At 48.5% G+C, this 17584-nt stretch overlaps 1 protein-coding gene across 1 annotated transcript in view; it reads left to right on the top strand.

Annotated features, from left to right (window-relative positions):
• The window catches only part of LOC114583730 (chloride channel protein ClC-Kb-like), a 38411-nt gene that overhangs the window by 11311 nt on the left and 9516 nt on the right, over positions 1-17584 (top strand). The window contains exons 6-15 of the mRNA XM_077917805.1: positions 1751-1876; positions 4736-4820; positions 5051-5152; positions 5885-5969; positions 7376-7558; positions 9615-9684; positions 11738-11848; positions 11951-12164; positions 12933-13066; positions 14979-15113. Of these exons, the coding sequence (XP_077773931.1) occupies positions 1751-1876; positions 4736-4820; positions 5051-5152; positions 5885-5969; positions 7376-7558; positions 9615-9684; positions 11738-11848; positions 11951-12164; positions 12933-13066; positions 14979-15113 (1245 nt within the window). The remainder of the gene's footprint in view (positions 1-1750; positions 1877-4735; positions 4821-5050; positions 5153-5884; positions 5970-7375; positions 7559-9614; positions 9685-11737; positions 11849-11950; positions 12165-12932; positions 13067-14978; positions 15114-17584) is intronic.

Genomic DNA, 17584 nt, shown 5'->3' with positions numbered 1-17584 from the left:
ACTGCTGTTGAAATCTACAATTTGATGCAATGAATAGTATACCTTATTTATTCAAAAGTACAGCCGGTTACGTCTTGTATATTAATGGACTGGCTGTACGGCAACATGGGCAAATGGCTTGAGATACCTATGAGGTCCATAAATTACCATACAGCATATGTTGTTATTGTTTAGTCATGTCCGGCTCTTCGCCTGCTCACCTGCTCCCTAAAATATCCCTGGTTTGCTCCTTTCTATATTCAGTGGTACCTCGGGTTAAGAACTTAATTCGTTCCGGAGGTCCGTACTTAACCTGAAGCTGTTCTTAACCTGAAGCACCACTTTAGCTAACAGGGCTTCCCGCTGCCGCCGCGCCGCCGGAGCACAATTTCTGTTCTTATCCTGAAGCAAAGTTCTTAACCTGAAGCACTATTTATGGGTTAGCGGAGTCTGTAACCTGAAGCGCATGTAACCCGAGGTACCACTGTATAGGGTGCCTACATTCTGCATGGACTACTTGCGTGGCAACATGGGCAAATGGCTTGAGATACCTATGAGGTCCATAAATTACCATATAGCATATGTTCTTATTGTTGTTGTTGTTGTTTAGTCATTTCCGACTCTTCACCTGCTAACCTGCTCACTAAAATATCCCTGGTTTGCTCCTTTCTATATATGGGGACGCAGGTGGCGCTGTGGGTAAAACCTCAGTGCCTAGGACTTGCCGATCGTATGGTCGGTGGTTTGAATCCCCGCGGCGGGGTGCGCTCCCGTCGCTCGGTCCCAGTGCCTGCCAACCTAGCAGTTCGAAAGCACCCCTGGGTGCAAGTAGATAAATAGGTACCGCTTATCAGCGGGAAGGTAAACGGCGTTCCGTGTGCTGCGCTGGCTCGCCAGATGCAGCTTGTCATGCTGGCCACGTGACCCGGAAGTGTCTCTGGACAGCGCTGGCTCCCGGCCTATAGAGTGAGATGAGCGCACAACCCTAGAGTCTGTCAAGACTGGCCCGTACGGGCAGGGGTACCTTTACCTTTACCTATATATAGGGTGCCGACATTCTGCATGGACTGATTGCAGGGCAACAAGGGCAAATGGCTTAAGATACCCATGAGGTCCATCAATGACCATATAGCATATATTCAACCCAAAAAACAGTGACAAATTGTTGTCGACAAAGGACAGCTGGACATAGAAAGGGCCCCATCACCTTCAGTAGCTCAGGGCCTCATCAAACCTAAATCCATAGCTGTCAACTTACAGATTTGAAAATAAGGGACCAGCATCCTCGAAAATAAGGGATCAGCAGCCAAAATAAGGGATTTTAGTCAACCAGCAGCCAAACGAAGCCTCAAGCGGTGGTTCCCACAGCGCAGCAACCCGGCAAAGGGGACGCAGCAAGGAAAACCACCGTCACCTCTCCGCTGGGAAGCGCTGAGCAAAGGCGAGTCCCCAGGCAACGTGGCCGATTTGATTGGCCCAAGGCATGCAAGCTCCACCCCCCAGTCGTTCTCAGACTCCTTATTGGGTGAGCAACGCAGCCAAGCAACACAGTTGGAGCCTCCCTCCTCCCTGGCCGGCAGGGAGGGAGGGAGAGGAGCTGCTTCCTTTGAAACCCGGGAAATTTAAGGGACATCATCAATAAGGGACAGTAGCGAGACATGGCGCTGGGATAAGGGACTTTCCCGCCAAATAAGGGACACTTGACAGCTATGCCTAAATCCGGCCCTGCATCCCACCTACCCCTTTTCACAATAGTTCTCTCTCCCCGCAGGAGTGCTGTTTGGGGTGGAGGCCACGGGCACCCACTTTGCCGTCCGCGATTACTGGCGGGGATTCTTCGCTGCGACCTGCGCAGCCCTCACTTTCCGCTTGCTAGCTGTGCTCAACAACACAAGAGGTAAATGTGGAAGACATGGCAGGAAGTGAAAAGGAGGGAGAGTCAATTGGGGGGGGGGACAGTTTCCCTGATGGGGTAATGTGCCTTTAACAGCTGCATCATCATCATCATCATCATCATCATCATCATTTATTATTTATACCCCGCCCATCTGGCTGAGTTTCCCCAGCCACTCTGGGCGGCTCCCAATCAAGTGTTAAAAACAATACAGCATTAAATATTAAAAACTTCCCTAAACAGGGCTGCATTCAGATGTCTTTTAAAGATAGGATAGCTGCTTATTTACTTGACATCTGATGGGAGGGCGTTCCACAGGGCGGGCGCCACCACCGAGAAGGCCCTCTGCCTGGTTCCCTGTAACCTCACTTCTCGCAGGGAGGGAACCGCCAGAAGGCCCTCAGAGCTGGCCCTCAGTGTCCAGGCTGAACGATGGGGGTGGAGACGCTCCTTCAAGAATACTGGGCCTTTGAGGCCATTTAGGGCTTTCAAGGTCAGCACCAACACTTTGAATTGTGCTCGGAAACGTACTGGGAGCCAATGTAGGTCTTTCAAGACCGGTGTTATGTGGTCTCGGCGGCCACTCCCAGTCACCAGTCTAGCTGCCGCATTCTGGATTAGTTGCGATTTCCGGGTCACCTTCAAATGTAGCCCCACGTAGAGTGCATGGCAGTAGTCCAAGCGGGAGATAACTAGAGCATGCACCACTCTGGCCAGACAGTCTGTGGGCAGGGAGGGTCTCATCCTGCGCACCAGATGGAGCTGGCAGACAGCTGCCCTGGACACAGAACTGACCTGCACCTCCATGGACAGCTGTGAGTCCAAAATGACTCCCAGGCTACGCACCTGGTCCTTCAGGGGCACAGTTACCCCATTCAGGACCAGGGAGTCCTCCATACTAGCCCACCTCCTGTCCCCCAAAAACAGTACTGCTGTCTTGTCAGGATTCAACCTCAATCTGTTAGCCGCCATCCATCCGCCAACCGCCTCCAGGCATGTTGTTGCCAATGGAGTGAAATCAAATCACTGCGTTAACAGCACCAGAGTGCCTCCCCAGGCAATAACATATTATTATTATTATTATTATTATTATTATTATTATTATTATTATTATTATTTATATATACTGCAAATCTGGAAGAGGTGTGTATAGCTATCAACCAAACAAAAAACAACAAAGCCAGTGGACCTGATGGGATACCTGCCGAAGTCTTCAAAGTGGTAGAAAAAAGACAGACACAGAACTGAGGATTACACACAAAAAATTAAATACCGTGAAAATCCCTGAAACGAGAAGTAATCGACTCGAAATATTATCTTATAAAAATAAACCAAATAATAAAAATCCAAAGGTTTAAGGGGGAAAATTAGGAAAACCCAGAATTGTACAAAGCCTTAACGGGATGCCGGCTACAAACCTCGTTTCACTGAACTATTCAGTTTCATCAGAAGGAAATAGGAAAGTCATAAACCTTAAATGACCAAAATTGAAAAAAAGGGGGTAAAAACTCCCCAAAATTCTGGTTATAATCCCAGCTCAACCTAGATGAAGCAAAGCGCAGTAATAAAGGATTCAAAGGTACTGTTTCTAATATCCTAAGTTTACAAAAAGGGTTTGAAAACCTAAATGGCAAGTTTTAGACACAGCCCAACAAGTCTTCAGAGTGGGCAGAATTGAACTTCACAAGCTCATCAGAAAAATCTGGGAGAGAGGGGAGATCGCAGCAGAATTTAGGGGTGCCACAATTATCAATCTCTTTTTTAAAAGGTGATAGAACGGATTGTGGAAACTATCAAGGCATCAGAGGTGTCTCGGGGAAAATTTACACATCACTTGGGAAGACAGGCGAACTAATGCCAGGGTACTGGAAGAAGCAAAGATCACCAGTGTAAAAGCGATGATTCTTCAACATCAATTTCATTGGACTGGTCATGTTGTGTGGATGCCTGATTGTCATCTTCCAAAGCAACTACTCTATTCCGAACTTAAAAATGGAAAGTGTAATGCTGGTGGTCAACAAAAGAGGTATAAAGTCTCAAGGCAAATCTAAAAAAATGTAGTATAAACGCCGACAATTGGGAAACACTGGCCTGCGAGCGCTCCAGTTGGAGAACAGCCTTTACCAAAGGTGTCATGACTTTGAAGACACTCGAACTCAGGACGCAAGGGAGAAACGTGCTAGGAGGAAGGCATGCTTGGCAAATCCACATTGTGATCAACTCCTGCCCGGAAACCAATGTCCCCACTGTGGAGGGACGTGTGGGTCTAGAATTGGCCTCCACAGTCACTTACAGACTCATTGTTAAAACCATGTTTATGGAAGGCAATCTTACTCAGATATGAGTGATCGCCAAAAAGAAGATATAAAGAAACGTTGATGTGTAGACATGTATGAAGCAATCCAGAAACTTGCACATGAGGAGGTGGCAAAGGAGATTCAGTATGGGGAAAACACAGAATAATAATAATAATAATAATAATAATAATAATAATAATAATAATAATAATAATAATAATAGCCAGTGAGGCTTCCTGCAAAGATTCACAGAGCTTACTGCCTCCCCACGGAGGATGCCAGTGAATGCGCCATTCCCGGCTTAATCCCGAAAGTCTGCCAAGGGAAGAGTGTTTTCATTGGTCTCTGCCATGAGAGCACAGGCAGTTGGGGGAGCCACCACTCTGGAGCCACCACCACCAAGGCCCCGCTTTTGGTCGGAGCTGTTTGGCTCTTGCCTCTTGAATTTCCTCACCTGTCCACAACTGGGTTAGAGGTGCTGGCAGGGGCTGTTGGGTGGGAAACCAAGGCCCATTTTAACCACTGGCTGTCCATCCTCTTCTCTCCCCAACCCGATACCCTCCAGAAACCGTGGCCATTCTCTTCCAGACCAGTTGGCGTGTCGAATTCCCCTACGACCTCCCGGAACTTCTCTCCTATGCCATCTTGGGGTGAGTACCGGAATATCGAGAATGTACATAGTAAAAGTATAACGATATTAAATGGCGTATGTGGTGTGTTTCTGTTGTGTATGGTGTGTACTGTGTGTATTGTCCAAGGTAAATTGTTGCATAACAAAGGTTATATTTAAAAAAGGAAATTGAGTGGACGTCGCTAGGTTTTGCCTCTGCTTCCTCCCCGGACACCTGGGTCCCTTGTGTTTCTGTTTCCCTCCATCCAGCATCCTCTGTGGCTGCATCTCCTGCCTCTTCCTCTTCTGCCACCGGAACATTCTCGACCTTCTCCAGAACCGGCTGAGAATCAAACGTTTTATGGCGAACAAGTAAGGCTCTCCCCACGCCCTCACCCCGAATCCTTCTTTGCTGTTTGGGGCGGAGAGGGGTGGGCAGGCGAAGTCATAGAAGAGGAAAGCCTTGCACCGCGCAGAACGGTTCGGAGCTCAAGGAGTGGGGAGAAAATTTCGTTTTCTCAAATTTCCTTTTCCCAAACCTTTGCTAGCCTCTGCTAATAGATTCCTGCATCACAATGGGGTCAGACTAGATGAGTCTTGTGGTTCCTTCTAGGTCTATAGTTCTATGTACATTTCCCCTCATATCCCATGCTCTACAAATTCTAGATATTTAAAACGAAAGCAGGGAATCTGGAGATAATAGGTTATTTGGGGGGTGCCTCCTTCACCCTTTTAATGTCTGGTGTTTTATTATATTTTTAATATATTTTGTTGGAAGCAGCCCAGAGTGGCTGGGGAAACCCAACTAGATGAGTGGAGTATTATTATTATTATTATTATTATTATTATTATTATTCCTCTGTAGACCCCACTGCCCCCTCCCCCGGAAGCAGTGGCGTAGCGTGGGTTGTCAGCACCCGGGGCAAGGCAAGTAATTTGCGCCCCCTAACCCGTGGATTTGCGCCCCCTAACCTGTGGATTTGCCCTAACCCCAGATGTTGCGCCCGGTGCGGCCGGCCCCCCCTGCACCCCCCACGCTACGCCACTGCCCGGAAGTCAACATCTATACAAAACCAACCCACATAGTGTCTCTTCTCTCTGCAGCAAAATTTTGTACGCTGGGTTCGTCGCCCTGCTGCTATCGAGTATCACATTCCCCCATGGTTCGGGGCAGTATATTGGCTCAAAAGTAAGTGTGCAAACTCTTGGGACAATAAATAATAAAAGGAACTCAAAGTAGTTCAGAAAATCGAAATGCAAGATTAAAAGCACAATGTTGTTGTTGCTGAGTCGTTTAGTGGTGTCCACCTCTTCGTGACCCCCTGGACCAGAGCACGCCAGGCACTCCTGTCTTCCACTGCCTCCCGCAGTTTGGTCAAACTCATGCTGGTCGCTTCGAGAACACTGTCCCACCATCTCGTCCTCCGTCGTCCCCTTCTCCTTGTGCCCTCCATCTTTCCCAGCATCAGGGTCTTTCCCAGGGAGTCTTCTCTTCTCATGAGGTGGCCAAAGTCTTGGAGCCTCAGCTTCAGGATCTGTCCTTCCAGTGAGCACTCAGGGCTGATTTCCTTCAGAATGGAGAGGTTGGATCTTCTTGCAGTCCATGGGACTCTCCAGAGTCTCCTCCAGCACCAGAATTCAAAAGCATCCATTCTTCGGCGATCGGCCTTCTTTATGGTCCAGCTCTCACTTCCATACATCACTACTGGGAAAACCAGAGCTTGAACTATACGGACCTTTGTGTGCAAGGTGATGTCTCTGCTTTTTAAGATGCTGTCTAGGTTTGTCATCGCTTTTCTCCCAAGAAGCAGGCGTCTTTTCATTTCGTGACTGCTGTCACCATCTGCAGTGATCATGGAGCCCAAGAAAGTAAAATCTCTCACGGCCTCCATTACTTCCCATTCTATTTGCCAGGAGGTGATGGGCCCAGTAGCCACGATCTTCATTTTTTTGATGTTGAGCTTCAGACCATATTTTGCGCTCTCCTCTTTCACCCTCATTCAAAGGTTCTTTAATTAAAAGCACAATAGTAATAACCAATTGAGGGTTGGGGGACTAGATTAGTGTTTGCGGTTCCAGTTCTCAGCGCCTTTTGGATGACGCCCTTCCAGCCATCTTTGGAACTCCCTGCCAATTGACACAAGGGAAGAGCCTCAATGGTGCTCTTTTCGGTGCCTGCTAACAACACCTTGGAAGGGTTTTTCAATCATTGGAGGCTTTTTAAGCAGGCGTTGGTTGGCCACCTATTGGGGATTCTTCAGCCGCGACTCCTTCATTGCAGGGGGTCAGGCTGGATGACCCTCAGGAACCCCCCTGCACCGAGTTTTCTGCTCTTCTGCCTTGGTGAAGATTTGACGTTTTCATCCCCCAAAGGTTTTTGATTTGAGTTCCTACTGAAATGAGGCTGCATTTAAATGTTGCATTTTAATCTTGTTTTTAAGTCGTATTTTAATCAATTGTTTTATACCTGGTGTTAGCCGCCCTGAGTCCGGTCTTGGCTGGGGAGGGCGGGGTATAAATAAAATTATTATTATTTTTATTTATTTATTTATTTATTTATTTATTTATTTATTTATTTATTTTTCGTCTCTCAAGCTCTCCATGAAGCAACTTCTGGAGACCTTCTTCAACAACCAGACCTGGGGCCTGGAGGAGGCCCCCCTGGGCAGCAACAGGACCCACCCGCCCCCCAACCAGACCCACGATTTCAGCTGGCTCCAGTGGACCCACCCAGCTCTCTCCTCCCTAGAGATGGTCTCCTTCTTTCTCATTGCTAAGGTGGGGGTCTTGCCTGGGGGTGGCAGGAGGGGGTGGACCGTGGTGGTGGAGGGCTGCCCCCCCTTGGCATAATCCCCTTTGCACATGCCAAGGGGGTTTTGGCCCACGAACACTAAAGCCGTGGTGAATTTGTGCGTGCCAGTGTTAAATTATTGTTACAGCGTCGGGAGGGGGTCAGTTTGGATGGTATCCAGATGTCCCTTATAGCCCTGTGATTCTGTATTAAGGACCAGTGGCAGGTTTTGGGCCGTGTGGGCAGTTCCTAAGCATAGGGCACCAAGCTGGGGTAAATAATAATAATAATAATAATAATAATAATAATAATAATAATAATACTTATATTTATATGGGTACCTACTGAGATGATAGGGACACGGGTGGCGCTGTGGGTTAAACCACAGAGCCTAGGACTTGCCGATCAGAAGGTCGGCGGTTCGAATCCTGGCGACGGGGTGAGCTCCCGTTGCTCAGTCCCTGCTCCTGCCAACCTAGCAGTTCGAAAGCACCTCAAAGTGCAAGTAGATAAATAGGTACCACTCCGGCGGGAAGGTAAACGGCGTTTCCGTGCGCTGCTCTGGTTCGCCAGAAGCGGCTTAGTCCTGCTGGCCACATGACCCGGAAGCTGTACGCCGGCTCCCTCGGCCAGTAAAGCGAGATGAGCGCCGCAACCCCAGAGTCGGCCACGACTGGACCTAACGGTCAGGGGTTCCTTTACTGAGAAGATCCATACAAAAGCAACCATACCAAAAGGAATTATTGCAAATGTAAAAAAATATTGGGGGGGGGGGGAGCCAATTTTTGTGCTAACTCAGGGCGACATATTACCAAAGTCCACCTCTGCAAGGATGCTTAATATAAGGTTACCAGACGTCCCCGTTTCCCGGGGACAGTCCCCAGATTTACAAATCAGTCCCCATACAAAATCCATTGAAGTTGAAAAGTGTCCCCGGATTCATTGGGGGGGGGGGGAATCTGGTTAATATGTAGGACAGGGTGGTCCATTCCATGGCCTGCATGCGGCCCACCAGAACCCTTTTGGTGGCCCTCGACAACGTTCAAGAAAAAAACTTAAAGCCTTAACAAATTACCTTTTGTGTCACACGCGGTTAATTAAAGCGCACGCATTTGTCCGTGCGTTAAATTTGTTTAATAATTAAATCGATTGCGTGTTAAGTCGTATATACCGTATTTTTCGCTCTATAAGACGCACCAGACCACAAGATGCACCTACTTTTTGGAGGAGGAAAACAAGGGAAAAAATATTCTGAATCTCAGAAGCCAGAACAGCAAGAGGGATCACTGCGCAGTGAAAGCAGCAATCCCTCTTGCTGTTCTGGCTTCTGGGATAGCTGCGCAGCCTGCATTCACTCCACAAGACGCACACACATTTCCCCTTACTTTTTAGGAGGGAAAAAGTGAGTCTTATACAGCAAAAAATACGGTATTTCGTTAAATCTATTAATTGTGTGTTCAGGTGTATATATTAAATAAAATCCGTCAATTGTATGTATTGCACAGTATGAAAAACACAGCAAACGCTTTAATTTCCGATATGGAAATTTAACTCGGGGTGTGGCCCGCGGGTTCTGTGTTCAGGGATTCCCGCGGTCCGCTCAGTACAAAACATAGCTATCAACTTTCCCCTTTTCTTGCGAGGAATCCTATTCGGAATAATGCAATTTCCCTTAAAAAAAAGGGAAATGTTGACAGCTATGGTGCAAAACGTTGTGCCGCCCTGGCCTAGTGGAAGAGGCCGCAGAACCACTCAGACCAAGATAACAAACGGCCTTAGCTGGCCCGTTTTGTACTGCCATTTACATGTCCAAAGAGGTGGCTCTGTTGCCATGGAGACAAATGGGTGAGTCTTTTCCTAACCCACCTGGCTGAAGGCCACGTCGTGATGCAGAGCTTTGCGGCTGATGATGGACACAATCCCAGGTGTGCCTTCCTTCCTGATGCAGCAACGCAGACCTCACTTTCTCCTTGACCCGATCCTTCCTTCCTTGCCCAAATATCTCCGACGACCCTCTCATTGGTGCCCCCTCTTCCTCAACAGTTCTTCATGGTGCTTTTGGCTACGACCATGGTCATCCCGGCGGGATTTTTCCTCCCTGTCTTCGTTTATGGTAAGAACCTCAGTCCTCGCCCCCAGAGGCGTAGGAAGGTCAAGTTACAGGGAACCAGGCAGAGGGCCTTCTCGGTGGTGGCGCCCGCCCTGTGGAACGCCCTCCCACCACCATGTCAAAGAGAACAACAACTACAAGACTTTTAGAAGACATCTGAAGGCAGCCCTGTTTAGGGAGGCTTTTCATGTTTGATGTAGTACAGTATTTTAATTTTTTTTTTTTTTTTTTTTTTTTGGAAGCTGCCCAGAGTGGCTGGGGAAGCCCAGCCAGGTGGGCGGGGTATAAATAATAATAAATTATTATTATTATTATTATTATTATTATTATTATTATTATTATTACCCAGTGTGGAAAAATTCTTGTCAACCCCCCCCCCATTGATATATATATATTGCCTGCAAAAATTGTTGTTTAGTCGTGTCCATCTCTTCGTGACCCCCTGGACCAGAGCACGCCAGGCCCTCCTGTCTTCCACTGCCTCCCGCAGTTTGGTCAAACTCATGCTGGTCGCTTCGAGAACACTGTCCAGCCATCTGGTCCTCTGCCGTCCCCTTCTCCTTGTGCCCTCCATCTTTCCCAACATCGGGGTCTTTTCCAGGGAGTCTTCTCATGAGGAGGCCAAAGTCTTGGAGCCTCAGCTTCAGGATCTGTCCTTCCAGTGAGCACTCAGGGCTGATTTCCTTCAGAATGGAGAGCTTTGATCTTCTTGCAGTCCATGGGACTCTCAAGAGTCTCCTCCAGCACCAGAATTCAAAAGCATCCATTCTTTGGCGATCAGCCTTCTTGATGGTCCAGCTCTCACTTCCATACATCACTAAAATAGTTTTATGTTATTTCATATTTTCTTAGAAAGAAATGTGGATTCTGGGCCTCTGATAACAAGGAGGCGACTGTGTGTGGACAAGATACTTAAATCTACAGGATGGGTTGTGTTTTGGCTCCACTGAATTGAAATTTCAGCCTTCATGACATATGAAAACAGCCAAGAACAGTGGACGCTCAGGTTGCGAATGTGATCCGTGTGGGATGCAGTGTTCGCAACCCACAGCGTCGTGTCTGCGCACGTGCAGGTTGCAATTCGGTGCTTCTGCGCATGCGCAAAGCGCAATTTGGCATTTCAGCGCATGCGCGCATGCGCGACTGCCGAAACCTGAAAAAACGCAACCTGAAGCGTCTGTAACCCGAGGCATGACTGTAAACAGTTTTTTTTCGTGGAGGAGGGTCAATATATTAATCAGTATGCATGAAATTTCTGATATAGCTATACAGTGGTACCTCAGGTTAAAGTCGCTTTAGGTTGAGCGTTTTCAGGTTGCGCTCCGCGGCGACCCGGAAGTAACGGAACGGGTTACTTCTGGGTTTCGCCTCTCGCGCATGCACAGATGCTCAAAAAGACGTCACGCGCATGTGCAGAAGCAACAAATTGCGACCCGTGCATGCGCAGAAGCACAGATGCGGGTTGCATTCTGTTCAGGATGCGAACGGGGCTCCGGAATGGATCCCGTTCGCATCCAGAGGTACCACTGTATACAGTGGTACCTCGGGTTAAGTACTTAATTCGTTCCAGAGGTCCGTTTTTAACCTGAAACTGTTCTTAACCTGAAGCACCACTTTAGCTAATGGGGCCTCCCGCTGCTGCCGCGCCGCCGGAGCCCGATTTCTGTTCTCATCCTGAAGCAAAGTTCTTAAACTGAATCACTACTTCTGGGTTAGCGGAGTCTGTAACCTGAAGCGTATGTAACCTGAAGCGTATGTAACCCGTGGTACCACTGTAATCCCTAGTGTCGTAAGATAAAACCTTTGGAGCAGGCGTTTTAAAAAAAAAGTTTTTTATGAACCGCCCTAGTAGGGCAGTAATTGTTCCTTTTTGACACCCCCCTCCATGATGAAATCCAGGGTGGCCCACCCTCCTTCCTACGCCCCTGCCTCCCCGATCCCTTACCAGGGAACCCAGGTGTCCGGGCTGGAGAGCTGGGAGACCTCTTTGGCCTAATGGCCTCCACCAACGTTCTTATGTTCCAGCAGTGATCCTGGCTGCACTTTCTGCCAACAGGAGCTGCCCTCGGCCGACTGTACGGCGAAGTCATGGCCAAGATTTTCCCGGACGGCATCGTCTCCGAAGGGATCCACATGCGGATCGTGCCCGCTGGCTACGCCCTGGCAGGTGAGGCCCCGCCTGCTCTCCCACCGGCCCGTTCTGTCCTCTGCCGAGCTAGTGGCGGGCAGTTCCGCCGGCCACACGCTAGGAAATGTCTCCCCCTTGCAGGCGCGGCAGCGTACTCCGGGGCCGTGACCCAGACCCTCTCGACCGCTCTGTTGACCTTTGAGCTGACCGGCCAGATGTCCCACATCCTGCCGGTCTTGGTGGCCGTGCTGAGTGCCAACGCCATCAGCCAGCGCTCGCAGCCTTCCTTCTTCGATGGCATCATCAGCGTCAAGAAGCTGCCTTTCCTGCCCAAGCTGGCTGTGGGCAAAAGTGGGTAAGGACATAAATAGAGCCCGCTGGATCAGACCAGAGGATGGATGGCGGCTAACAGATTGAGGTTGAATCCTGACAAGACAGAAGTACTGTTTTGGGGGGACAGGGGGTGGGCAGGTGTGGGGGACTCCCTGGTTCTGAATGGGGTAACTGTGCCCCCGAAGGACCAGGTGCGCAGCCTGGGAGTCATTCTGGACTCAGCGCTGTCCATGGAGGCGCAGGTCAATTCTGTGTCCAGGGCAGCTGTCTACCAGCTCCATCTGGTACGCAGGATGAGACCCTCCCTGCCCGCAGACTGTCTGACCAGAGTGGCGCATGCTCTGGTTATCTCCCGCTTGGACTACTGCAACACGCTCTACGTGGGGCTACCTTTGAAGGTGACCCGGAAACTGCAATTAATCCAGAATGGGGCAGCTAGACTGGGAGACCATATAACACCGGTCCTGAAAAAGCTACATTGGCTCCCAGTACGTTTCCGAGCACAATTCAAAGTGTTGGCGCTGACCTTTAATGCCTTAAACAGCCTCGGCCCTGTATCCCTGAAGGAGCGTCTCCGTCCCCATCGTTCTACCTGGACACTGAGGTCCAGCGCCGAGGGCCCACAGGGCACTAAAGGCTCAGAGCTTCAGAACCAGACCCACATAGAGCGCATTGCAGTAGTCCAGCTTTGAGGAGACTTGAAGAAGCAGAATATGACTCAGAAAGGGGGGTTTTCCTTCACCCCCGAACCCTCCAACCCACCTTTCCACTCCCTCCTGTTCTCCCCCAGAGGCCACGACATCTACGCCGAAGACTTTATGGTGACCGATCTCAAGTACCTGTCCCAGGAGAGTAAATATAAAGACCTGCGCAGGCTGCTCAGGATCTCGACCCTCAAGCAGTTCCCCTTGGTGGACTCTCAAGGTAAACCGTCTCTCGTTCTTCAGTACCAGCTTTCCTTCAACAACAACCTGCGGAACTCCACGCCTCTTGACTCTTCGCATGTACGCTTTACGGCACTGGCTAAAAATGTTTTTTATTTAGACAAGACTGTGGACGTGTGTTTTGATCTGTTTTAGTTTCTCTTCTGGTTTTTTTATCTTTCGAGTATTTTGTACAGTGGTTCCTTGGTTCTCAAACTTAATCCGTTCCGGAAGTCTGTTCCAAAACCAAAGCGTTCCAAAACCGAGGCACGCTTTCCCATAGAAAGTAATGCAAAATGGATTTATCCCTTCCAGACTTTTAAAAACAACCCCTAAAACAGCCATTTAACATGAATTTTACTATCTAACGAGACCATGGATCCATAAAATGAAAGCAATAAACAATGTACTGCAGTCACACAATCAATCAGTAGCTGAACTGGGTTCCACACAGTCACGAAAACGAAAACAAAAGAGCCTCAAAAACTAAAAATGCAAAATAAATAGCAAAAACAGACAGTGTAACACACAAAACGGAAGTGTGGCACTCAAATTGGAGCACGTTCGGCTTCCGAAAAAGTTCACAAACGAGAACACTTACTTCTGGGTTTGCAGTGTTTGAGTACCAAGGCGTTTGAGTACCAAGGTACCAGTTGATTGTGCTTTTTACTGTTTTATTATCTTTGAGGCTTTCCCTACCCGATCAAGCAGTAAGAAGTAAATACATTTTACAGAACATACATAAGTATTTTTAATTTAATTCATAAAACTTACACACTGCTTGATTGCTTTGTTTGTTTGTTTTTAAATCCCCCCCCCCGATAAACAAGCAATTGTGCTGTTCAGCTGCTTCGAACTAGAACTCCCATGGGAGTTGTAGCACGGAACAGCTGGAGGGCGCCAGGCTGGAGGAGGCGAGTCCTTCGTTGTGGGGCCAGATTCCCTAACTGGGAGAAGAGGCCCCAACCCCCCCTTCTCTTTCTGTCCTGTAATAAACGCAAATCTGCCCTTATTCCCTTATGGGGGACACAAGAGCCCTTAGAGAGTCCTTTGCAAGTTCTCCGTCGGTCGGAGAAAAGAACAGAGGCCAAGCAGAGAATACTGAGAAGCAAAGCAGCTAGTAAGCCTGATCTTTATTGAACTGTTGCAACAGGGTGCTCCCCTCACACGCAGGAAAGGAGGAGGACCCCGAACCAAGGTGTGCCCGCCCTTATATAGACATTTTAAATTGCCAGCCCTGGAGTCCAAGACCACCCCCAGAAACATCATACCTACATCACAGAAAAGGTGGTCTACAGCAGAAACCTGAGTGCGTTGTTTATCTCCTGTCTGGCAGGTTACCTGTTAATGCTCACTTGATTGGATACCCTGGGGAGCCTGGCCAGTCTTTTGTGGTGACAAATACTTAGTTCCTGAGCCAGGTCACAGGCTCACCCTATTCATACACAGACATACCCTTAAGACAGGATTTGTGAAGGAGGAGACAATGGGGATGCTTTTCCATTTTCCTTCAACCTTGCAGAGAAATCATTTGGTCAGTTTGGGAGTCAAAATGGTTTTCCTGTGCTGCTTCAGGCATGTGCTTTATATATTTATGTCTGTGTTTGCTTGGTCCATTTATGAACATTTATTATACAGTCATACCTCAGGTTGAAGTAGCTTCGGGATAAGTATTTTCGGGTTGCGCGCTGCGGCGACCCAGAAGTAACGGAGCGCGTTACTTCCGGGTTTCGCCACTCGCGCATGCGCAGATGGTAAAAATGACGTCATGCGCATGCGCAGAAGCGGAGAATCACGACCTGCGCATGTGCAGATGTGCGGCTGTGGGTTGCGTTCGCTTCTGGATGCATCCAGAGGTACCACTGCATATATAAGACCTTAATTTTTTTATTTCACTCCCCTCCACCTCAAAGAGTCTCGCGTCTTGTTGGGGTCCGTTCGGAGGAAGCACCTCTTCAAGCTTCTGTCAGCCCACCTTGGCCCAGAGAAGAGATTCCAGTACATTCTCAGCCGGTCGGACCAGGTGGACCCAAACCAAAACGAACCGGGTAAGAGCTTCTGCCGGCTTGCGTTAGGGAAGAGAACAGGAGAGGGTCCGGGATTCTTGAGCCACATTGCAAGAGATTAGACTGTTCAGTTTCTGTTAATTGGTTCTCGTGGGAAACTTGCAGATTCTAGCTTCGCACAATTAACTCAGGCTGGTGTCAATTTACTCTTGGCAGAAAGCCCAGGTCTGCTTGACCTAGAAACTACTCACTCTGATTGGTTAACGACCAGCACTCTGCTCTGTTATCAAGGGATTGCTAGCTCAGTTTGAAGTGAGGTGTTGTTAGGAGTAGAAGTGCTGTGTATGGTTTTGAGAGAGAGAAAGAGAGGATTTATTTTGCTTTTATTTGTATGCAGAAACTCTGCTGGTTTTATTTTCTCCTTTCTAATAAATCCTGTAAATAGTTATTCTGAGTCTAGCTGACTAGTCATTACTGCCGCAACTAGCTTCTTCGCTGTGCAGGAAAACTCTGCTACGTTTGGGCTAAAGCCAATAGGGCTATGCCTGACACTTCAAAGTTCCATGAGGTTATGGGCATTGTGCTGCCAGCCTGAGTTGCGGTGGTGTCAGCATCAACGGCGTTGGTTCCAGTAGTTCCAGAGGTTGTTGTTCCTGGCTGGTTCCTGACCGTGGTGAGCTGGTGACGCAGTGGACACAAGGACAACAGCTGCAGCGTGTGAGTGCTGGGTGCTGTGGTTCCTGTTCTCTCTCTCGGTGGTCGTGAGTAGCTGGTTCCGGGTTCCAGGGACATCGCTCTCAAGATGGCCTCACAACCAGTTCAGATGGCTTTTGAGCGTCTGAATGACTCCAATTACTTGCTGTGGTCGGAACGCATGCAGGCAGTGCTGCAGAGGGATCGTCTCTGGCAAGTGGTGAGTAAGTTTCCTGCGAAGCCTGATGATGAAGACCTCGATAAAGACCAAAGAGCAAGGGCCACAATTGTCTTGGGGCTGGAAGATTCCCAGTTGCCGTATGTGAGGGGAATCAAGACAGCTAGAGGTGTGTGGCAAGCACTTAAAGAACTCCATGTGCGTGAGACAGTGGTTTCCAAGCTGTTCATTCGCAAGGCATTGTACAAGGCAATGTTACAGCCTGGGGTTACAATGCAGGAACACCTACACAGTTTACAGTTAAAGTTTGTTGCGCTACAGGAAAGAGACTGTGCGTTAGACCAGCAGGAGAAGGTGGCTATTATTTTGAGTTCTCTCCCGGAAAGCTGGGATAATTTAGTTTTGTCTCTAGAAGGCATGCAGGAGCATGATTTATCAGTCAATTACGTTACTGGGCGTTTGATTGAAGAATGGCAGAAGAGGCAAGAAAGGTCGTTGGCTGCAGAGGCTTCTACAGGCGGGCGGTTTGGAAGGAGTTCTCATGCCGTGCCAGAGGTGAAGCAAGAGCAGCGTACCGGTGAGGAGTCAGCGTTTGCTGTTAGGCGTTGTTTCCAATGTGGGTCCTCAGCGCATCTAAAACGACAATGTCCGGAGTTGGTCAAGTCTCAGTTGCCGGTGCAGGAGCAGAGACGAGATCAGCAGCAGCAGCAGCGAAAAAAGAAATTCTTCAAACGAAAACAGTCGGCTCAGCTGGTGACCGGCGAGGTCAAGATTGCTGATGAGAAACAAGCAGTCTGGGTGGTCGATTCGGGAGCATCTCGCCACATCGTAAATTCAGATGAATTGTTTGTTTCCAAGAACTCAGCACAGCGCAGCCAGGTGGCTCTAGCAGACGGAAGTACTTCCGAAGTGATTTCAGGGGGTGCAGTTTTTGTTCCTTGTCTTCGTGAATGTCTGCAAAATGTACTTTGTGTGCCGTCATTAAGGAGCAATCTGATGTCTGTAGATTGTTTGCTAAAAGCTGGGTTTAAAGTGTATTTTGAAGGAGACAGTTGCATTATTAAGAAGGCTGGTGAGATTTTAGGCACTGCTAAGTCAGAGGGAGGCTTGTTTTGGCTTAAAGCAGGATCTCAAGTTGCAGCAGTAGTCAGTAAATCTCAGCCTGCAGTGAATAACAAAGCTATACATGACAACTGTGTGCACTTATTGCATAGGAAAATGGGGCATGCTTGCTGGAAAAGTGTACTAAAAATGTCTGAATTGGCTGATGGGGGTAATTTAAAGAGTTGTAACAAGTACCTTGATTGTAATGTGTGTAAAAAGGTTAAAACCCACAGAGTCTCTTACCCCAGAAGTGACAGAGTTAGTGAGTCACCGCTACAGCTGGTTCACATGGACGTAATTGGTCCATTTGCTGTAAGCAGGGGTGGATCGCGCTTTTCACTAACAATTGTGGATGACGCCACGCGTTACTCCTGGGTTTTCCCCATGAAGAACAAGGGTGACGTGTTCACTAAGTTTAAAGGCTGGGTGGCATCTGTGGAAAGATTTCTGTCCATTAAACTTAAAAGGATTCAGACGGACAGAGGTGGTGAATTTATGTCAAATGCCTTTAAAGATTGGTTACAAAAGCGTGGCATTG

The sequence above is a fragment of the Podarcis muralis genome, chromosome 13, assembly GCF_964188315.1.
Source record: "Podarcis muralis chromosome 13, rPodMur119.hap1.1, whole genome shotgun sequence".
Taxonomy (NCBI): Eukaryota; Metazoa; Chordata; class Lepidosauria; order Squamata; family Lacertidae; genus Podarcis; species Podarcis muralis.
The sequence above is the reverse complement of the archived record's forward strand: the minus strand, read 5'-3'. Positions and strand labels throughout refer to the sequence as shown.